The sequence below is a fragment of the Oreochromis niloticus genome, linkage group LG3 (genome assembly GCF_001858045.2).
Source record: "Oreochromis niloticus isolate F11D_XX linkage group LG3, O_niloticus_UMD_NMBU, whole genome shotgun sequence".
In the NCBI taxonomy this organism is placed as follows: domain Eukaryota; kingdom Metazoa; phylum Chordata; class Actinopteri; order Cichliformes; family Cichlidae; genus Oreochromis; species Oreochromis niloticus.
This window is the reverse complement of record NC_031967.2, coordinates 13,525,478-13,548,870: the sequence shown is the minus strand read 5'-3', so window position 1 is coordinate 13,548,870 and position 23,393 is coordinate 13,525,478. Positions and strand designations below refer to the sequence as shown.

Below are 23,393 nucleotides of genomic sequence, written 5' to 3'. Positions count from 1 at the left end.
GTGTTCTCTAGACTGAAATTTGGTCAATGTTCAGGGTTTTTCCTGCCATATGACTGCATTTGTCTCTGGCCATCAGGAACTTCTGAGACTATCCATCCAGACAGTCTCAGATAGTCTCCATCCAGAACGCCTGAGACGATCCATCCAGAGCACAAGGTTCGTCATTAATCTGCTGCTGCATGGTTTGGATAACTCACTACCGTTGAAATCTTAATTAGCCTCAGAGTGAATCTTTTCTTAAGCATTTAAATATTTGTTGTCTGGTAAACTTTGAGCCCATTGGCTGCAGTTACGTCATAGGGTTTTAAAAACTGAGCTTAAAGATGTGTAGTACATGAACAGTGCTAATAAAAAGTCAGCTTTCCGGGGCTTGTTTATATTACCTAAAATAAGATACAGAGCACTATAACACATTGAAAAGCTAACATCCTTAATGAACGCAGTAGGAGCTTGGAGTCAGAAGCAGGTTGATACGTCATCGCTTAGCAAGAGGATGAGGAAATGTTCAAAAATATGCATAAAGCAGATTCTGATGAAACAGTTGCCACCAATCGTATGTTTCCTTTTGATAAAAGCCCTGATTCTTCAAAAGTGAGACCAACTGACCTACAAGATTGGTTTATGCAACAACAAAGTAACTGAAAAACAAGTGGAGCCGCCAGTGCTAACAAGTACTGTGGCAGTCAGATGATTCATTTGAAATTTTCACGGGGTGTCCAAGTTCAGCGCTCCTATGAGAAACAGCTAAACCCTGTCTTCTGTACGAAGTTGAGTAGAATGAATTTGATAATTGCGGTGAATGTCTTGAGGCTCAGTGAGGGTTACATCTCGAGGTTAGAGTCATCCTTGCAAAGTCTCATCAAAGCAAACTCATTTGCGTCAATTCCTCCAAAAGCTTTTCTGCAATCGTTCTGAAAAGATACAAGAGACGCGTAATCTCTCACACGCAGACGCCGTCTGTGAGAACGCTTTTAATTTGTTTATGTGGCCAACGGCGTTTCTCTGCTCGGATTGCAGAATCAGTCAAAGGAATCAGCTCTGTGGCTAGATAGACCCAAATTAGCAAACGAAGGTCTTAAGTGGTAGCGCATACAGCACTGACAGCGCTCGATGCCCTTGTGATAATCTTAGTCGCAGCTACCAGTTTCTCCCATTTCCGACATATCCGCTGCGTGTTGACTCTTTAAATCACGGGGGCCTTAATTTAGTTCATTGAGGAGAGCTCAATTGGAAGAACTGACATGATTTATTAAGACAGAGAAATTAATTAATCTATTTGGCGATTAGACTCCGATGACCCATCGTGGCAGAACAGAAACCCAACGGTGATTGGAATTAGGGCGCTTAGATTGGTCTAGACGCTGGTGGTGGTGAAGATGGAGATGGAAGTTTGGATGAGTGACATTGGTTAAATGGAGATTGAGAGGAGGTGGGTTGCAGGAAGAAAATATGAAAGGGAGAGTGATGGAAGAGCACTGAGATTTAAAGTCAGCAAACTGGAGGCTGATTGGCTCAAAGAAGGTAGACAAGAAGGTGATTGGACTACACCAATGATGTCAGCACTGAATTTGACAGTGTGGCAAGGCAGAAGTGATGTGAAGAATTGACTGACTACAAGTTTCATTCATTATAGGTGCGCAACTTCATAAAATTATCAGTTATTATCATGTAATTGTCTCTTAAAGGGGAGCTCGTCTGTGTATAATTCCCCTTATAGTCTGTAACAACAGTGGATGCTCTTACTGACAAGACAGAGGAGATATGTGAAGCTAAGGCTGATTTCCTTATACTTTAGAAGGATGCTTATGCAGAAGGTGTCACCAGATGCCGATGTTCGCGCTTGCATGCTCTGCGGTGTGCGGTGCGTGTGACACATTAGTCTTGTTTTCAGCCCGACGTGCCACAGAGCCGTCGGTGCAGTGGGTGGTACCGGCCATGTTGCATTGCGAGAGGACCCCGAGGTCTCCTGGGCTAGCTGGCTGTGCAGCGACTGCAGCCTCTATCCATCACAATCTCACCTTCAATTGAAGAGGCGCCCGGTCAGAGAGAAAGAAACAGCAAAAGAAGAAGAAGAAGAGAGACAAAGCTATAGAAACAGAGAGTAGGAGCAGGGAATGTATCTACACCTGGGTGATGGATTTACTGCGGGATGATTTCTTTGTTCTGGGAGGTGGATGATGACTGAGACGTCGCCAAACACAATGTCTCTGCTGAAAAGTTCCTTTTACTGCAGGTGGAGGGGGGGTCTGCCCAGGCAGGGTGGCAAATGATGTGATCTACAGTGCCTCTGTGCCTAGCCTTACAACAACAAGCCGGCTTGATGGGACTCCATGTAAGGGTCTCTAAAGTGGGCAGACGTAATTTACTCTGAAATTTACTCACCGCGGCGCAAGGGCGGCCCGGTCGTACGGCGTCCATGTTACTTAGCAGGACGACGCACATTTGTGCACATTCGATTTGTCCTCCAATGTTTTTCTGTCCCACATTTTTCTTTTATGTCTTAAACACACATGCTTTTTTCATTCCAGACAGACGCCCGGGGAGACCGGCGTCTACACAGGGAGCGACTAGCAACAACCAGAGACCATGTAAGTGACTGACATTCTGCTACGACGGGCCAAATAAAGGCTGGAGAAATGAGTGAAAATAAAACAACTGACAATGAAAGTGATACTGCTGACTGACATAGGGCAGGCTGGTAAATATATTAAGGGGTCAACCGGAGCCTAGTGTGTGGTAGCACTGGGCAGACATCTACAAAGTGATATGCAGTGAACAAATCGCTTACAGTGGACTATGGAAATGAGCATTATTGGTCCCCTTTTGGGAACATTTGACCAGAAGCACTAGAAACAGTTGGGTCTCTCTGTGTATTGGCTTGCTCATTTTCTTCAATGCTTCAAAATGCACAATATCTGAATTAGTCTAATGAACTAATTGGCTTAAAAAATAATGAATCCCAATGAGAGACAGTCTGGAATTTAAACTGCTGAGAGTGTCTACTAACCACGCATACTGTTCAGTAGATTCCGGAGGTGGATACAAATTTACGTTGACCACACTCATCATGGTCAAGTTGAGCGTGATTACAAAGTGTCACTCTTACACCGAAAAGCAAAAGAGTGCAAATGTATCGCTTTTGTAACAAATGCTTGGCCTAAAAGGAGTGACACCAAAGACTGTATCACGTGTCGGGTGAAATTACCTACAGATCGTATGATGATTGTTATTTTGAAACAATGCATCACTTGAGGAATAGACCTACATTCAAATAAAATGAAGTCAGCATGTTAATTTTTTTGTAACCAGATTTGAGCTTTATGGGAAAAAACAAAAACAAAACAAAGAAAGCCCACATTGAAATTCTGCTGGGCACAACCGTTTAATTCAAGCATCCGAAAGCATGCAGCAACTTCAAACCGCTGTCAAGGACAAAAAAATGACAGCATTCATAATGTCAGACGGGCAAGCAGAAACATTTCGCCTCTTCTAATTTGACGCGCGCAGACTTTGAATGCAATCATAACTTGGGGTTATAAATGTAACGCCGATACCGATGACAGTTTATTAAGCCCAACGTGTGGGTCTTTGGATATAAGGCTCATTATTTCTGGCTAGTGTGCATGCTATCTATTGACCAAAAAAAAAGAGACGGGGGGGGGGGGATTAATGATGATGGTGATACTGCTGTGAGTCTCTGTCCTCAAAAGGAAAAATTGTAATTACAACTTGCCTATCTCCCTCTCTTTTTTCCCTCCTTTTGCTTTGGCGATGCTACTGAGAAATAAACAAGGCAAAAACAATCTGTGGCTCTGAGGGTAATGAGTAATAACAATGCAAAGATGAGCAGTGGTATGTCCTGTTGCCATGGATACAAAAACAGATAGTCTCTTCAGTTTATGAAATTTCTTTCTCTGCCTCTTTCTTGCACACATCCAGTGGCGCGTGCACACACTGCCTATTTTTTCCCCCCTCCATTCAGAGCGTTCTCAGATCCAGCACGGTGACAGTTTGTCAAATAAAAAGCCTCCGTGGCTTCAATTCAGAGCCACCGTGGAACAAGCCGCCTTTTATAACGTACAAGTAGAAAAGATAAAGAATAGGGCAGGGTGGAAAAAAACACTATCACTCAGAGCCGGGGTGTAACTACTGTCCACTTTCCTCGGCTGAACGCAGTGCCACAAGCAAGCCAAGCTTTCCAAAATGTTAGTGATTGCCTTGACTGAAAGAGCTCCTTTTACTGCGTCCCTTTCTTTTCCTTTTTTTCCCTTTTTTTCTGCTGCTTTGCTTTCATTCCGTGAAGGCTCCCATTCTTCGTGGCTCCCTCACTATTCCAGACTCACCCTGCAGGGAGCTTAGTGGGTCCAAAAGTCATGCTGCTGAGTGACAAACAGTGGCTCTCTCTAGCTAGAAGTAAACCACACCATACAAGACTCTGTGTGGGTTATGTGTGTAGTGAGAAGAAAAAAACCCCAAAACATGGCGACTTAGCCACTTTCTCTTATTAAAAATCACCCTTAGAAGCAGAACACCAAACAAAGACAGCATTTTATGACACGTGAGAGCCAAAAGATAGGACATGATGGTATTACATGATACTCCGACGTGCAGTGTGAACCCTACTCCTTCAAAAACAATCACTGATGACTATTCTCCACCAGTATGGTGCAGATGCCATTGGGTGTACGAACCAGCGTCCTGTCTGTGCCAGCTGGTGTCCTTCCTGGATTTTGGGTGTGCCTGCTTTCCATCAGCTTGAGGCCTGCTGTGAGATCCTCTTCCTGGGTGCCTGTGCTGCTTAGTTGGGATCAGGATGTGCTGTCTCAATAGGAATCACCGCTCTGTGTTCTAATATCTAAACTTTGTATCCAAACTTGTCATGTAACACATATACACACTGAACAGTTGCCAAAAATTTGTCCTAACAAAAAACATAAAACCACTGTGAAAAAAGTCGACATCAAGCCACGATGAGCTGGTCGAGACGTTTCTCAACAAGAAAAGGAAGAAACTGAGATTCTGGGTTCATCGAGTAGGCAGCAGCAGGGAAAATTTCATGGTTTGATCCAGGAGTTGAAGCTGTATCACGACTGCTTTAGTACATATTTGAAGATTTTAGTGCGACACTTTGAGCTCTAGCTGGCAGAGTCGAAACCACGTTTGAGGAGGCAGGGAAATCATTTCAGAGAGCTGACTGTCCCGGAGCAGCGTCTGGCTTTGTGTCTGAGGTAAAACTGTCCTATTATTGTTATTTGTATATTCAGTAGTGGTTCGCGTTTTGAGTTCCAAGAACACTTGTTATCAAATGCAATGGTTTGATTAGTCAGATCTGTTTGTTCAGATTGGAAAAATCATACTTGGTGCAAAAAGATAAATGCAATAGAAGTTACACAGACAGTGTGAAAGGCTGCATTAAGAATAAGTTTGTCCAAAAGATATTTAACATACAAAATATTTGCATGGATTTTACACATCCAGTGTATGAAAGGCTTCAATTCTTAATGTTTCTGCCTCGTATTAGCTCTGAATTAAAAATTTAATGGACTACTTTTTCAATTTAAAAAAAGGATTTGGGTGTGTGGAAAGCCACCACCTCCAGCTTGCTGTTTTTTTTAGTTATGCCCTCTCCAAAAAGCTACCTAATTAAAATGTAGGTTAATCTTTTGGTGAAGGTTACGTGCAAAAAAACAATGATGTATCAGAAAAATACAAGATGACTCAACTTGCAGCTTGTGTCAAATATAATGACATGTCAGCTTCCTGCTTCCCGTTTCATCTACAGCAGCAGGAAACCTGCCAATACATTCCCAAAACCCCAAAATGAAAAAGAAAAAAGAGAAAGCGTGGTGCAGGCGGAGAGCCAATTCTTCTTTTGTGCCGTCTGAGAACCAGCCATCAGTTTGATAGGATTGAGAATCAAATGTTACGTAGCAATACTTTGCAGAAGTTGGTGTCATTTTAGTGGGAATAAGAATCGTGGTGGACGCTGCACCTGCCAATTTTTGGAGAAGTTGTTGCAGTAGTGTCTACCATATCCATTTAGCAGTTCCAACTTTTGGCACAGCAATTTTGCGGTGCTCCTCAGATGCCAAAACCGCTATTTGGGAGGAGAACCTTGGAAATGCATGAAATTGGTACTAGATTGTGAAAAAGATGTACAAATGGCCCCTTACATCTTGTTGGAGTGGACTGGTAAAAGAAAACAACCTTTCCTTTGAGCACATAGAGACAAAGAGAAAATAAAGAGGCCCCCAAAATATTCCAGAAGAGATATTATCTGCATTAAACATTATAATCTTTGGTCTTTCTCTGCCTTTGCTGCGACTCTCTCTGTGAAACACACATCAGCAAACACAGATTTTTAAAAGTAACATTTCTCTGAGCACAGGAAGCGTTTCTAGCTCACGGTTCAATTTCTTTAACACCGTAGTCGCTTTAAAACCCTTGTTTTTGTGAATAGCCTTTGACTTCTTGATATGCGGGCGTGTCTACAGAGCGGCATTGACACTGACGCCTCCCCCGGGTGATGAACGCAAAGAATTCTGAATTATAATGAAGAGTCCTTGAAAATAAATCCAAAAGTTGAAGTTGAACCTGAAAGCGGAAACACATAATGATCCTAAGAACACTAGCACATTCACTGAGGAATGGTTCAAAAAACAGGAAGAAAGAGAGGGCTAGGAAATGGCCTGCTCCGTAAAAAAAAAGAACTTTTATTTGAAGCCTGTTGAAAGTTTGTGGTGAGATTTGAAACCGGCTGTACATGCAACATAACCCTCAGGCATCTTGTAACTGAAGGAATTGTGCTCGGAAAAGTGGTCAAAATTTTTAGTGAGCTGTTGTCAGAAACTGTTGAAAACCTCTACAAGAAGTTGCAGATGCCAGGGGGATAGGAATATTACTATTTGTCGACAGAAGAGCATTAACTTTATGGATATTTTTATGTAATAAAATAAAATATATATATTTTATTTTTTTTCTTGTGGATGTTTTAAGGTATATCCCTATCTGTAAGCACAGCTTGCAGGAGGGTCAGAGGTGTTAAACACGTCAGTTAAAGAACGTAACAAGTCATTTTCTCCAGCTTAAAGAGGCATTGCTGTGTCTAAGCTTGAACACTTAGTACCTGCTGGTCCCCTCTTGTTTCCTTCACAAGTTCCTGTTACCTTGTTCTAGTTCATGAAGTCAGTTTTATCATTTGCTCCTGTGACCATAATCACCCACACCATGCATATGGTGACTCTCAGGACCACCACGAAGGGGAAAACCCCACCAGGGGGTCAAAAACTTGGACTCGACACCAGTTTTTAGAACTAAAGAAGCATCTTGGTTGCGAAGCAAATATAAAATAAATGTTATCTATATAGCACTGGATCTTTATATAGCACCAACAGTCATCTTAGTGCGCTTTATATAAGGTAAAGATCCGACAATAATACAGAGAAAACCCCAACATCCAGACCAACACCTATGAGCAAGCACTTGGCAACAGTAGGAATAAAAAACTCCCTTTCAACAGGAAGAAACCTCTGGCAGAACCAGGCTCAGGGAGGGGCGGCCATCTGCCGTGACCAGTTGGGGGTGGGGCGATAACCAAGGGGTGGTTTGGGGTGACCTGATCCAGCCCTAAGTTTTAAGCCTAATCTTAGAAGTAGAGATGGTGTCTGTCTCCCGAATCCAAACTGGGAGCTGTTTCCACACACGCTGAAGCCACTGCCTGCTTTTACATCTACTTTTAAATACTCTAGGAACCACAAGTAAGCCAGCAGTCTGAGAGGAAAGTGCTCTGTTGGGATAATATGATACTACGAGGTCTTTAAGATAAGATGGAGCCTGATTATTCAAGACTTTGTATGTGAGGGGAAGGAGCCAGTGAAGAGAATATAATATGGGAGGAATATGCTCTCTCTTTCTAGGCCCTGTCAGTCATCTTGCTGCAGCATTTTTTGAATCAACTGAAGTCTTTTCGGGGATCTTGTAGAGCGATTTGATAATAATGAACTGCAACAGTCAAGTCTAAAAGTAATACATGCACAAGCTAGTTTTTCAGCATCTCTCTGAAACAGGATGTTTCTAATTTTAGTGATATTGCAAACATGAATTAAGGCAGTCTTACATATTTGTTTAATATGCGCACTAAGGGACATATCCTTGACAAAAATAACTCCAAGATTCCTCACAGAGGTACAAATGTCTTCATGAACCAATAAAAGAAGCCCAGTTACTTTCAGCTCAAACACTTAGGACTACCAAGACCTGAATGACTGACATATCAAGAGAAATGTTTTAAGTCTTAATAACTTTAATTCTGTTGTATTCGATGTGTTGGCCAACTATGTTCAATAATTCGAGTTGTGCCACATTCCTCTACATTTAAGATTTAACATTTTTTAACATTTTTTTTTAAATTAGTTGCATAATTGTTTATTTTTTTTAAAACTTAGATGCATGCTCTGTCACTGTGATAAGAAAGCGAGATAGAATCAGACTCGGAAAGATGGGAAGGTGAAGGAAGGTCTAGTGGTTACATGGACAGGGGCCAGCTGGAATGGTGCACACAGAGTGTATCATTCTTTTCTGCCGCTGAATTATAAGAGACACCTCTGAAGAGACAGATGCCATAACAGATACCAAAAACTACTCTGCTCTGTCAGCAGTCAGCTCCTAAACTTCCTGTGACAGAAATAATTAAGCTGTCTGTCAACATCAGAACTAAAACATGGCTTCCTTCGTGGCTGGATACGGAAAGAGACATTTTTTTTATTCGCCAGCTCCAACATGCACAGTATTAACTTCACGCCTCTGAGAGCCTCTAAGTTTGTCCAGCGCCAGGATAGCAGCCTCCAGTCTTTATGCTAGGCTAACTGCCTCCGGGAATACAATCGAAAGTGGAATTCTGAAGTGGAAAGAAGCTCCCATGTGAGTTTTTTTTTTTTTTAAGAGAGAGACCGTACAAGGACAGGTGAAAACATATGTCTTTAGCACTACATCGACCAAGGCCCATTCACAGAGCTTCAAAAAAGGCTTGAAGGCCAAAAACAAATCATTATTTATGAAGGCAAAGTATAAAATGCATTTCTGAAAGCCACTGCTCACAAAACCCAAAACAACACAACACAGTGGAGCCGTCACATATTGGGTTACTTCACACAAATGGAGATTTAAGATGGCTGCAATCAATACGCACTGACACAGGGTCATTGTTTAAAAGCGTATGAATGCGGGTACTTTAAATGTTAGCAGACAAAAGTCTTGTGAAGGTCAGAAAACAGCTGGCAGTCGATTACCCGCTAAATTGAAAAGCAAAGCAAGTATAAAACATATATTAACAAACTCCAGATATCAACTAGCAAACCACACTGGAAGGAGTCGCTCGTGTAAACCACGACGGATCAAAAGGTGGCTTACCTTTACATCCACGTGAGCCATGAGGACAGCAAAGTTGGTCAGATGTGTACAGGAGCATGTGGTGTGTGTCCTGTTGGTGCCTAGCAAGCGGCAGTCCTGCGTCGACCAGTAACCAGTCATGGTTCGCTTGTTGTAGCTCCAGAACGAACAGTTGGGGTTGAAGTTCTCCTCAGATTGCTGTTAGGGGGGAAAGACAGCATGAGCAAAGGGATTCGACGTTAATCGCACATTTGCTTGGCTTATTTCTGCTTTACTTTTACTTTCAGAGCAAACATCCTCAAAAAAAAAAAGGTCCAATTTCTCCCCAATGCAATCCATATCCATTGTAAAGTGAATAGCAGGTGCTTTTGCTGTCATAAAGCATCAAGCGGCCCCCTTGCCTGTCATCCTTTGTGCTTTTTTGACCTTTCTCTTTAACTTTCACTGCATGACAGTGAGCTGCCCCACAGCTTAATGGGCGCCACTGCTGTCTGTGCCGGGCTCCGGTCCTAATGACGGGCACGCCTCCCTGCCATCTTGCTCGCCATTTCATAAAAGTCACCCACAACACCGAGGCTGAGTAACAGACAAGCACAACAGAACGCAGCTGCTGATAAATAGATACATCAACAGCCTCTTCCTCTTGAGCCCAATTCTTTTGTAGCTACGAAAACAAAGAGCGAGCGCACACACAGAGACACACGATATCCTTTCCATAGCGACCCTCAGCTTCCAAGGTTAAACGCGTCTGCGTTCTTGCTAGAGATGCTGCGCGGTGCTGCAGCTTTTCATAGTTTCACACGCTGCAGGGTGATTAGTCTAATAACGTTTATCCTCTGCGAATGTAAATTTGCCGCTGATTGAGTTTACCCTTCACACACCCAAACCCTGCGTTAAATATTACACGGAGAGGAGGTAGGATGACCCTCTGTCCCATTAATGGCTTTAATTGGTCCCATTAAGTGGCGAGGCAAGGAAGCGAAACCATAACTAGAGGACACATCATCATCTCAGAAGACCAGTCATCCAAAACCGCATGGTTTAGATGTTAATTTTCAAGGGCAAAGTTGAGCTCGATTCAACTTAGTGGAGCTATAAGACAAGTACCTTTGATTTAGTATGGAAGCCTAATATAGAAGTAATGTAATGCACTATACAGTGGCTATGTACCTCAAGTTGTTTCAGCAGAATTTGGAGGCAAAGTCAACATCAAATGTTTACAGTTGACCATTTTTTCTGCTGCTAACGCATCAACACTGAGGACAAAATCTTCACTTGCTCCCTAATGTATCCCACCCACTTACAGGCTCCATGACGAAGAGATAAGCAGCGTCATTCACTCCACCTGTCAGTGTTCATAATGTCATACCTGATTGGTGTGTGTCCAAGAGGAAGAAGAGCAATCCAAGAACAAACATATGGAGTTGTAAATGAGCAGAGTAGTTCTCTCATATCACAGTCTTTACAGTTTTATCACACCAGAAAATAATAAGCAAATAGAGACCCGTTAAACGAAGAGCTCGTTCAGCAGCACCTCCGTTTGGTTTACGAGAACGGGGAGCTCTCGATTTGATGCGCCAGTCAATACTATATATAATAATGCGACCAATCAAATTTAATTAACGGAGGAAGACGAGATTATAATCACGACTATCATGCGATTAACTGTACAGCCCCTCACGAGGACGAGATTTACTTTAAAAGTAAATGTTTTTATTTTGGCGAGGGCACATTTACGTGAGGAAAAGACGAGGCGGCTCTCTTGGCACACTGCGGGACTACAAGCTTTTCCAAAAGGGCACTTTTTATTGAAATGACTTGATCTGAGCTAGAAAAGGGTATAAAAAGTGCCAGTACCCTAACATTAGAGCAACAGTAAAATTAGTGAATCTACAGTCCAAATTACAAATTACACTTAAAGCAGGTGAGTCAGAGCAATAACTGCGCTGACATTGCCCCCCTGACATTTCCCCACCACTTAATTTTTGACTTCCATAAGCTATCGTCCCTTTTTCTTATTCCCTCCCTCCCTCTGAGCTCTGGGTCCTTTTCTTTTTTTCTTTTTTTCTCCTGCTGTTGTAGCTTTCTTCCAGGTCCCTCCCACACACGAGACCCGCCGCAATTCTCCTATGGTTGCTCAACATCTCCGGTAATAGCTGAAGGCGCTGTTTGCAGACAAAACAGGGATATTTTGAGGGTAGCAGAGTGTGGAGAAGATAATGGAGTCAAGAGGGAAAAGTCATGACTCCCCACAATGACTAAGCAGCCTCCATCGAGGCCGAATATGACTGATATTTGTTCAGGAGATCAGGTTGCTGTTCAAACTAATAAACAACAAGGTGTTCTTGCCATCACCCTGTGAGCAACGTTGTTTTCCACAATTTGATTTTCCACACCTTTCCTTGAATAAAACTTGTTCACATTCGCTTAATTTTCCCGGGTTTGTGATGGGATTTGTACGTTTTGTTGCGCTTCGGTGATAGAGGAAATCGTGATGACAGGTGCTATCAAGAAAGTGAATGTGCGAGCGCATTTTTTTGTACGTACATGAAAAAAATCAGAGGCACTGACATCAAAGTGAAACCCATCTCTCGGATACACAAACGTGCGGACGCACAGAATTACCTGCAGATGTCTGATGGTGAAAATGACCGGGTCAGAGAGGTAGACTTTGTTAGAGTCCTTGTTGATGGCGGCCGTGATGACCGGCGAGTTGACGATCACAGAGTAGTTGGTGGCCAGGGCTTCGCTGCCCAGCTTCATGCTGGCGTTCTCAGTTGAAAGATAGACCCCGATGTGCTTGTACAGGACGAACGCTATTCGGATTTCACCTGCAAGAGGACAGTTATGAACAGTCTCACACTGGTTAAAGAATGCACTGCATGGAGTATCACTTCATTTTAAAATAGACCTTTGACACACACACAGTAAGGCTGGGCACTGATGGGAGAGTCACTGGCCAGTCTTCCAAGCTAAACATGTTTTCAGACAGTTTCCTGCTCGCTTTCAGTGATGATTGAGTGCTTTGACTATTGGCTAAAACTTCCTCAACCAGTGGCTTTGAATCAAAACACTGAAGAGAAATGCTCTGGAGAAACACCAGCTTCAAGGATCTTCTTTATCTTCTTCTGTCCACAGCAGGTGATCCACCTCCGTGTGTCTACCCTATCCTTAGCATCCTCTTCTATCATACTAACCCTCTACAACTAATTCCAAGAACCTTATCTGTGGTCCTGCCTGGGAGCTCCATATCATAATAAGACCGATTATGACCTCAAGTGTAAGAGACAAAATAAAATCCCAGGTGTTCATGATATGAGTAGGCAAAATTACATTTTTATATTCTGTTCTCTCCTCTTCATCACATAATTTTTTTGAAGCATTTCCCCAAAACAAAATTGATCTGACTCAACAGAGAAGTACTGGCCAATGGCACCATTATCACCAGCATCATTATCAGTCAACAGGGTCGATATCAATATCGGTCCGAAGCCAGTGCGTGCCGTAGGGTTTCCATCTTGGTCAACGATGCACTTCCAGACCTTGTGATATCTGGCCTTGACCTTTGCCCTTGAACGATTCTTGAGTGTATTTCCGCCGTTGATGCCACTTTCTTTTCTTGCACCAGAGAGCCGAGGTATCTGAACTATAGTTTAAAATGGTTTATACTCAATGTTTTTTGGATTGTGTCCACAAACCTAGGGTGCAGTACTTACATAATGTGAAACCAACGCACATGATCATCTGTCATGCTATTTCTACAGCTCACACAGCACACTCAAATTAGAAAAATGCTAAAAGTGATAACGAATGGATCCACTCACTAGACTGAAAGCTTAAATCTAAAGTCAGAGCAGCACATAGTACAGACAACAGACAGAGCTACAAATATGGCTGCACACGAGGCAGAAAACTAGAAATCACTCAGAAATCATCAGACTTAAATTAAAAAAACAGACTCCTATTGGCACTGACAAAGGCAACCATTTTTCTTGTTAATCATTGCCTCCTTTTTCCTCTCCCCATTGCCTCCTGCTGTCTCACTTTTGTGCATTCAAAGTTCCCTCCCGCCGTGTCTGAGATCACTCACTCTGATGAAAAGAAAACAATTTGGGTGCTATGGAACTGCATATCGGGGAAATATTCGCCACCCTGCTATAATGATCCGCCTGGGCACGGCTGGACATGGACTTAGTCATCCAGCACAGACACGGGGACGCAGCTTGAGTCGATTCTGATTTGCATGAGCTGATAATAAAAGTCTAAAAATGGGGCGACACTGCTCCCAAAGATATCTATGTATAGAGTCTAACTGCCTCATTTACAGTTTAGTGGCAGAGCTTGAATGTAACTAATTCAACAGCCAGGGTCTTATTCAGAGGCTGCAGAAAGATCTAAGCGCTTTATATGCAGACCAACAAAGGACTGGGGTAGCAAAGCGAAAGTTATTCACAAGCATCTGTGATAAAATTCCTCCAAAGCCAATGGAGGCCCATGCAATGACACAAGTGGAAGAAGCAAAAAAGAAGAGACGACAAACAGCAAAAGAATTTTTGATTAATTACAGCAGCTCTCGTAAGCCAAGTGACATAACAATATTTCTATTGTAGCAAAGTTGAAACTTTTCTCTTAAATTTATCATAACCCTGAATAATAAAACACAGAGCGAAGGCGCGCACGAGCCATGATTGCACTTCAAACCGACAACACGGGAGCAATATAAGCAGATTCAAAAGGTCTGACTTCTTACCGTTTCTTCCGTGCTGCTTCAGCGTGTTCGCTGAGAGGTGGATAGAGTTGCCTTGTCCTCCGGATTGTGGGAACTTCAGATCAGGCAAATTACCATCTGTGCTCATTCTCGCTACTTCCAGCTCTGCACAAAACAGAACAAACCCAAGCAAGCAAACAACATTAAGCAATCAATAGAGGGCTACAGCAACCGCTTTGGACACTGGGGTCCTGTCTCTCAACTAAGAATTTAGCTAGAGTACATGAAAAGTATTTTGCAGACTGGCTGAGTCTGACTCACTTCTTTTGGAACATTAATCAAAAATCTCAGAGTTATAGCCTTGACAGAGAGCAGGATGTTCTTTTCCCCAATTCAAACCAAGCTGACTTTACTTATTTTTTTGACTTTTCTATGACTTCCATGACTGGTTTGAAAAATGGCTCCTGGGAAGAACAACAACAAGCAACTGACTGAATCATTGTATCAAATTTTGTTTTCCCAAGCCCATAAATAAGCACGCAGAGCAGTACCCAAAAGTTTGGGAACACCTTGAAAAGTCTTAATAAAATATGTACACGGTCAAACAATCACTGGTTTATTTCAATGGCACGTTGTATTATCTAATGCAAGTTTATCATTTTAATTGATGACGTGAGCAAAGATGGTTAAAGAAGCAATAAACTTGGGTTGAATTTGAAGCATCAGCCGCAGAAAAAGATAAACACCAGGGTTTGCAACTCCCTTCATGGATAACTGTCTTTAAGTCTGACGTCATTAGCCATTTCCGGGTCCAACCTCAACCTCTGCTTCAGGTCCCAAAGTAAAATGTACACTGCAGCATCACTGAGAGTCACTGGCTAAATTATTTCATCTGTAATAAAATAATTAATGTGGCTGCTCTACCAGGTGTAACAATTAAGTTTAACATCCAGGCATCCACGAAAACAGAATTTATTAACTTTAACGGAGTTAGAAGTTAGCAGGAAGTTAGCTCGCTAGTTCCCATCTAAACATGATATAGCATGTTCGGACTGAGGGAGTTCTGAAAAAATTAAAACGTACAGCTCTGCTATCACTTCCAACATAATTGAAGTCAGAAAAGTAAACAGTAATGACATTTGTAGGGTTACTGAAGTTGGACTAGCTGATATATAATGTGCTACGTGGTAGCTAGCTAAACAGCTATGGTTAGCATAGCATAAACACAGTGAAGCTGGAGGATGAACGCTAACTTTTTAACGTGAGGGCTCCTGATAGTTAGCGACAAATGCAATTGCATGGCAGGATCCTGTAAATGGACCAAACTTCAGTCAAGAGAACAATTGAGATAATCCATCCACAATATAAGCTTAGTCATTAATATACTGCTGCATGGGCTGGGCTGTAGTTATTGTAAGGTTTTAAAAACTGAGCTTTAAAATGAACAGTGACAATAAAAACCGAGAGAGGCCGACAGTGACTGACTTTTTAGGGGCTTGTTCAGATCAAATAAAACAAGATACAAAGCAATAAAACACATTAAAAAGACAACAGCATTAATAAACGCAGAGTAGTTTCGACCCAGAAACAGGGTTCATACGTCATCACCTAAACACCAGGTAGGACAAACTGATCAGCCTCTTTAATTGGTGAAAAAGACGTCTGGCCTCGTCAGGAAATCATCACTTTTTCAGCAATTTTCCAAAAGAAAGTCATTTTTTAGAGCTGCATTTTGACGCTATTATTAGCTGATGCTCCGGAAACTCAACTAGAAAGATCTATTGCTTCTTTAATCAGCACCAAAGTTTCAAACTATGCTAATATAACAAAGTTTCCTCCGATGATCAATCAAACTTTTCACATGATTACTGGTCGTTTACAACTTCTCTCATCAGTTTTTATGCTTCATAGGTACATGAAAGAAAGCTGTTCGTTTTTTCAAAAGCCAGAATTTTAGAGTGGTACAGTAATTATGCTCTGTATATTACTGTACCTACACCAAGCAACAACACAAGCCTGGGTAAGAAATTTGTTATTGATTACGACTGATGGAATATTTAAACTGTAGTCAGAAAATGTTACAGCTAACAGCTAGAGCAGACGCTAGCAAACTGCAAAGAAATCTCCAATTGCTATATCGATTCCAAAAAGCATTCGTCGTGTAGCAGCTGGTTTTATTAATCACTGCATCGCCAAAGAGCTCTAAATACAACACATCCTCTCTTGATTCACTCAGCATTGACAGAAGAAGTTATCTGTTACGACTGTGTACAGTTTACACATGACAATGTTGTTTTTCCCCCTAAACTGTAACAACAAAGGCTGTCTTTGCTTTATTAAAAAAAAAGACACCTTCATTCCGAGGAATCTTTTTCTCTTGAAGAGCACAGAGAGTGAACGATGCAAGGAGAACATAAAGACCGACGGGACAAGACAAGCTCGCTTCTGCAGCAGTTCAACAGCTGTTGTGTCTGAAGCGAGCGCCGAGCTCCTAATTTATGGTTCAAAGATTCTGGTGTCACGCAGCAGAGGAAAATGAGCTGCTGATAGGAGCCTGGCTGAAATAAAAATCTCGTTCCATCAAAGTTATTACGGCATGATACAATTCAATTTAATAAAGCAGTCTAGTGTGCTCCTCTCTTAAGTACAGGTGACCTGTGTGAAGTCTAGGCATTCCTAAATGTCAAATTAACTCCCAGAGCGCTGAGATGAGTCTGCTGATTCACAGCTCGGTAGAAATACAGAAAAGAAGTTACACAAACGCACATTTCTAAATGTGCGGTGTGGATTAATAGAGGCTGTGGGCGTAAGTAAACAATGCTGACGTTTATGTAAGAGATTACAGTTTTAGCCACGATTGTGCAGCTCTTGTAAAGAAATGTCACTGCAAATGTGTAAAATCTGGTATAAGCTGAAGAAACAGTCACGGAAACGGCATTAATAGGTTATATTGTAATCTAGACACCTACAGACGTCCATGAGATGGAAAAACAATGGGACAGTCAAACAAGCAGTGACCGGCTCACAGTAAAAACCGAAACCGCAGGAAAACAGCAAATGAAAAGCTGTAAGAACCTACGTCTTCTTCTTAGGCTTATAAAAACACTGGCAGTCACCAGAGCCACCCCTCAGCATCCTTGTAGATGCACCTGTGGTATAAATGTCAAAATCCTAGGTGTTTTTCAGAAAAGTTGACCTTTGACCTTGAGGTCAAGGTCACCAGAATTCAATTTGAAAATCCTAAGTGACCTCATTTTTGAGTTATCGCATTCACAAGATTGCCTTGACCTCTGACCTCTCATGTAAAGCACAAACTGTGGATAAAAGATGGCTAATGAGGTGAATTCTTTCTAACGGCCAGCAGGGGGCGGCTACTCTGGTTTCAAAAAGTTGTCCAATTGCATAGAAGTGTGTAAAAAAAATATAATCTTAGGAAACATTTCTTTTTCGTTGAGGGTGTTTTTTGTTTTTTTAATTAAAGTATAATGTTTACTTTGTAAATTGTAGTCCGATTTAAACTGAGACACTTTTAGGCTGTGTCTACTTTGATTGACAAAGCGCTACCACATGAGCGTGCAATGGTGATTGGATTGGTGCTCAAATAGGACTTTTTAAAGTTGTACTACAGACACTTTCATCCAGCCCTTTATCAGGGGGAATCACTTCGCCATGCGAAAAGTAAATAGACCAGTGCTTATACAGCACCTTTCTACTCACTACGCACTCAAAGTGTCTTCCACTACAAGTCCCATTCACTCATTCACACATGCATTCATACTTTTATCTACTTCGAAGTGCTTTCTTACCTTCACACACACACAAACACTCTCACACTCTGATGGATGCTTCAAGGGCAACTTGAGGTTCGGTATCTTGCCCAAGGGTACTCCAGCATGCGGACTGGAGGAGTCAGGGATCAATCCACTGACCTTCCAATTAGTAGCCAACCCGCTCTACCTCCTGAGCCACAGCCGGCAGTCAGACACTCACCTAACCAGTGATGTTCGGTTCAAAGACAAAAAGATGGCGGTTGCCAGCTTGGTACTGATTTCTTTGACTTACATGTCTCTGCTATGTTTTTTTATGCTTTCTAACGATGGTGACATAATCAGCTTGAGGAACGAGTTCTGAAAAATAGTAACAATCCTTTTTTTCCTAGCCTTTATTGATAGGATAGTCAGGAGAACAGTAACGCAGCGGCCGAGTGGGAGAATGTCATAGAGATAATGACCCGAACCCAGGCCTCTGCAACAGCCTTTCCACTTACAGCCCGCCTTCTCGAGTAAGCGAGCCACACCAGTTCACCCAAAACACCTTTTGAATGAGGTGACTGCCGGCTACGATCAGTCCAGACATCCGCTGCCGGCTAAATGCCACTCAGTTATAATGCGACTCGCCAGGAGTGGCAGCCTATCCAGAGTTCTACTTGAACTAGCAGGCAGATTAGTCTGCAGTGGAGAATCTCAACTTGAAACAAAAATTGATTCAGTGTAAGAAAAAGAAACTTAATTAAGGCCGATAAGGCATTCAGCTGATGATCTCACGTCAGCGGACTGTGACACCTCTGACTTTGATAAAGGTTACAGCCAACAGGAAGCTACGAAGAGGCCACATCTAATCCTGCCTTTGGATCTCTTCTCATACCAGGGTTTCCCATAAAAAAAAAAAAATCTTTTGTATTAGCATTCTCCTGTGCTTTTGTAAAGGCCAGGGGGTTTTGATACATTCCTATTCAACTTAGCTAAGACAATACCCCAGATAGCTTACCGTTCCCTGGATTCCAAGAGGCTGCCTTCGGAATAAAGGAAGCATTTTTCCGTCTCCCTCCCTCTCCCTCTCTCTCTTGCTGTCTTTCTTTTCCCCTGTGCGGTTGTGTAAAAGAGCTTACGACGGGCTTTAGGGAATTTCTTTGATGCCATAGGAGTTGTTGGACCCCGAAGGCTATACCTTCAAAGCTGGTTTAAATAACACGCTAATCGGCAGAAATCTGTTCATAAGATTATCATGCAGAGAGCGGAGCGCGCGCTCTCTCGCAGACAAAAGCTCGAGACGAGCACACGCAGCGTGACGCGTAAACACAAACACAGACACAATGACTGCGGAAATATCCTTCTTTGAAAGCGCACAGAATAGATCTCATTATCAGCTTGAGCCTAAAATTGGAGCAAGGCTTTTTAAAAAGGGTTCGAGATTCACTTTAAAGCGAAAGAACCAGCTCGACCTGACACTGAAAGGACGTCTCCAGGTGTCTTAAGTACAGTACACCTGCTCACACACACACACACACACACACACACTTAATGTCACATGCAAGGCAAAGTGAGGGATAAGTAATTAGCTGCTGTAGTGATTACAAATGTTTGGAAGGGCCCCCTTGTCCTCATTTAACTACCCTGCATGGCATGAGGGATTGCAGGAGCCGACTGGCTGGGTAAAAAGAAAAAAAAAAAGCCCAGCAAACAGAGAGATAAGGCCCAGTAAACATGTCACCAGCACATAATTAACCAGACTACCACAGTGTGCTATAAAATCTCACTCGAGTTTTGCAGGCATCGTTTCATCCCCCCTTCTCCAAACGAGCCCAGAATCTCCTTAATACCCAGATGAATTGTGTGCCAGATACAATAAAACCCATTTTATTAATTCTCCTTACGCTCGCTTCCTTTTAAGCCAGCAGACCTATATTTTTAGGTTGCCATGGCAGCAGGAACTTTGGGGGGGGGGGGGGGGGATGGGATAAAAATCCAATGTCTTCAGAGAAGAGGGCGATACATCATGGCATTATTTTTGCCCCGCTAGCTCCAATTATTTAATTTTTACACGGTTCTCGATGTAAGCTGCAAAAAAAAAAAGTCCCAGCAACGGATGCATCCAGTTTGGAATTACCCCACCAGGGACAACCGTAATGACACAACTTCTATTATCTGAGCTCGCTTGGTATTTATACACTGAATAATGAGCACCGATCCCTGATCTGCAGCACCAGTGGTTAATTCCTGCTAATAACTGACACGAATATAAACACAATCATTACAGATAATTGTCAGTTTACAGCCGGCTGCCATCAGCTATAAGCAGCCCTGCCAGATTTCACCTCCTGCAAGACAGAGAGCATTACTCCAGTGACCTTCACACTTGATCCAACGCCTCAAAAGCTCCGCTGTCAGCGTGAGGGGATCAATAGCTGCGTGGTGAACCTCGTGTGCCTGTGCAACAAGCAAGACCTGCCAAGGCTCTTTAGGCACGTGAGAGAAAAATACTGGGAAAAACACACGATATCAAATAAAAATGCAACGACAGAAACGAACGCTCGGCTTTTTAAACTCATCTTATGATTGTCTGTCATAATTGGAAAATGCAGCGTCTTCCAGATGAGCTAATAATCTGTTTCCCAGCAGCTTGAGAACATAATTCTATCCAAGCTGGTTCACTCAAACAAACAAAGACCGCCAAATTAAATGTAATGTGCTCGCTGGCATTCAATTTCACATCCATCCACTCATCCATCCATCCATCCACTCATTCATCCATCTATCCATCCATCCATCCACTCATTCATCCATCCACTAATTGATCCATCCAACATCCATCCATCTATCCATCCACACAATCCATCCATCTATCCATCGACTAATTCATCCATCCACTCATCCATCTATCTATCTATCTATCTATCTATCTATCTATCTATCCAACTGATCCATCTATTATCCACTCATCCATCCATCTATCCATCCACTAATTCATCCATCTATTATCCACTCATCCACCCATCCACTAATACAGCCATCCACCCACTAATTCATCCATCGATCCAAACCATCCATCCATCCATACATCCAACCAACCCAACCATCTATCCACTCATCCATCCATCTATCATCTATCTATCCACACATCCAGTGTGTGAATGTGTGTGTGAATGGGTGAATTACTGAATGTAGTGTAAAGCGCTTTGGGGTCCTTAGGGACTAAGTAAAGCGCTATACAAATACAGGCCATTTACCATCCACTCATTCATCCATTCATCCATCCATCCATCCACTCATCCATCCACTAATTCATGCATACATCCATCCATCTATCCACTCATCCATCTATCCACTCATCCATCCATCCACCCACTAATTCATCCATCTATCCAACCCATCCACCCACTCATCAATCCATCCATTCATCCACTCATCCATCTATCCATTCATCCATCCACCCTAAAAAAAGAAAGCAAAGAGAAATCCATCCATGAGGTTTTCCCTCATTCAAACATTTAGATAACTTCAAATAATTAATGTGTATTTTTAATTTGGTAAACAACCTTTTTTGTTTAATAACTGCAGCCACTATATTGCCTGATGCACACATATTAAACACATTACCACACTTACTATATTGCTTAATGGTCATTAGAAAAGGAAGCTATATAATGGTAAATGAAACTCAATGGGTGTCACGTATACTTTCAAAGGAATGGATTAGTCAGTGTGTTGTAAACTGGCACTCTCTTTCTTACAAATCATGTGGTTTTGCATACATGTTTTATTTTGCTTTTTTTTTTTTTTTTTACATGACAACATGCAAACTGCAAGCGTGTCTGTGCATACTCACGGATGTTGTCGGTGTTCTCTTGCACGATGTCCGTCTTGAGCAGGTTATCAGCCAGGACGAAGGCCCCCTGCTCGACCGTGTCCAGCAGCATGGTGGCGGCCCTCAGCTGCTCGCCTGTGCTCAGCTCCCTCCAAGCCGCCTGGGCCTGCGGCTGTAGCAAATTGTTGACCGTCTCCACCATGGCCTAGGGAGTTCAAATCATTGATTTAGTGAGAGGAAGCTAAGCTGGCCTGGGACTGCGGCAGCTTGACGTGGCGATGTGGTAAATGGTTTGAGTGAAGGAAGATCAAAGGGAGCTGAGCACTGAGAAACAAATCGCACAATCCTGTGGGACTGTGCGAGGAAGAAGCGTGAAGAGTTTCTTTTTTTCACCCCTTTCTCTTTTTCATTTTAGCTTAAATTTCATAATCATTTTTATATTGAGCAATTTCACGAGTCTATTTCCCATTCACTTAAAAGTTATGCTTTTAGACATGGATCATCGACCTGTAGCAGCGACACCTGAATCTGTAATGACAATGGATGTTGCTCTCTTGTGTTTTGCTGCTGTTTGCTTTTATCTACAGGGAGAAAAAACATAATCATGTAAATGAATCAGAGTCAGTGCTTACAAGTCCAGAGACCAATTCTTACATGACTTGAGGCAGGGGTCTTTAATTGGTGTGATAAATGTTCTTCCATGCAGACAATCCCAATGCACAAACACACTACAAAATAAATGGATAAATAAATTTTATAAAAATTAATAATTATAACACAACAATTTTCAAGGGACGTAAAAGATCTTTGCTAGCAGCAGCAGCTATCTGCAGCCATTCGAATCGGATCTTCTCTGCATATTAATGCCGTCGAAGGACTAATATGCCGTCTTTAATCTCCCCGCAACAATGCCGGAGCGGGTAAGCAAGGAGGAAACAAGAACATCCTCCAGACAAGATGAAAAATTAAGAGCCATTAAAGATTTAAAAATGCCAATGGCGAGATTTATGAATGGAATACTAATTGGTCAAGCAAGGCAATTCATTCCTGGTACCAGTGCTCCGAAAGAGCTAAAAGAGCCTGACCGCCGCTGGGACAAAAAAAAGAAGCTATTTCTAAGCCATTACAGTACAGTAGGTGGCTAATAATGCTAGTAATAGTCGCTTTTCCGTGCTTCACCAAGAAAATCACAGATTTAATTTACTTCTTAAAAAAAAGGGTCAAATTTGGATTCCCTCTTTACGCTTCTTTAAAAGTAATTGTGACAGTTCGTGCAAATGTGACATCCCGAAAGTGGAAGCGAAGGTGCACGTGAACGTTAGTAATGCCACGCCACAGAACGCCCTCTGTGAACCTCGCTTTTATCGTCTTTTTTGATCAATGGATTTATGAAGGGGAATAAGAGCTTTAGTACGACTCCACAACAGCATGGGGATAAAGCTAAAGGCGATAAGAGGAGCCATGTGCTCGAGTGTATTAAAAGCATTCCTCATAAAAAAAGGGTGGGGTGGGGGTTACAGTCACGTGGAATAAATCTAATAGCTGCCCCAGCCTCGGATACTTTATAATTTTAACTTTATGTTTGTCTCCAGCCACCGTGATGGCAAGAGGAGTCAGAGCACTGATTGGGAATTTCAAATAGCACCAGCTGGCTGTTCCCCATTCAAAACATACCCTGTACACATTAATCCGCCCACACACAGTCACAGACACA

At 42.3% G+C, this 23,393-nt stretch overlaps 1 protein-coding gene and 1 long non-coding RNA gene across 18 annotated transcripts in view; one reads left to right on the top strand and one right to left on the bottom strand.

Moving 5' to 3' along the window:
- Window positions 1–23,393, bottom strand: part of LOC100692188 (adhesion G protein-coupled receptor L3) — a 254,089-nt gene that overhangs the window by 42,244 nt on the left and 188,452 nt on the right. For all 17 annotated transcript variants that reach the window (XM_019352859.2, XM_019352862.2, XM_005468240.4 and 14 more), the window contains 4 exons: window positions 21,701–21,884; window positions 14,138–14,260; window positions 12,013–12,218; window positions 9,409–9,585 (listed from right to left, as the gene is read on the bottom strand). In XM_019352859.2, the coding sequence (XP_019208404.1) occupies window positions 9,409–9,585; window positions 12,013–12,218; window positions 14,138–14,260; window positions 21,701–21,884 (690 nt within the window). The remainder of the gene's footprint in view (window positions 1–9,408; window positions 9,586–12,012; window positions 12,219–14,137; window positions 14,261–21,700; window positions 21,885–23,393) is intronic.
- Window positions 2,529–23,393, top strand: part of LOC112846570 (uncharacterized) — a 28,783-nt gene continuing 7,918 nt past the window's right edge. The window contains exon 1 of the long non-coding RNA XR_003219581.1: window positions 2,529–2,588. This is a non-coding gene — a long non-coding RNA (uncharacterized LOC112846570). The remainder of the gene's footprint in view (window positions 2,589–23,393) is intronic.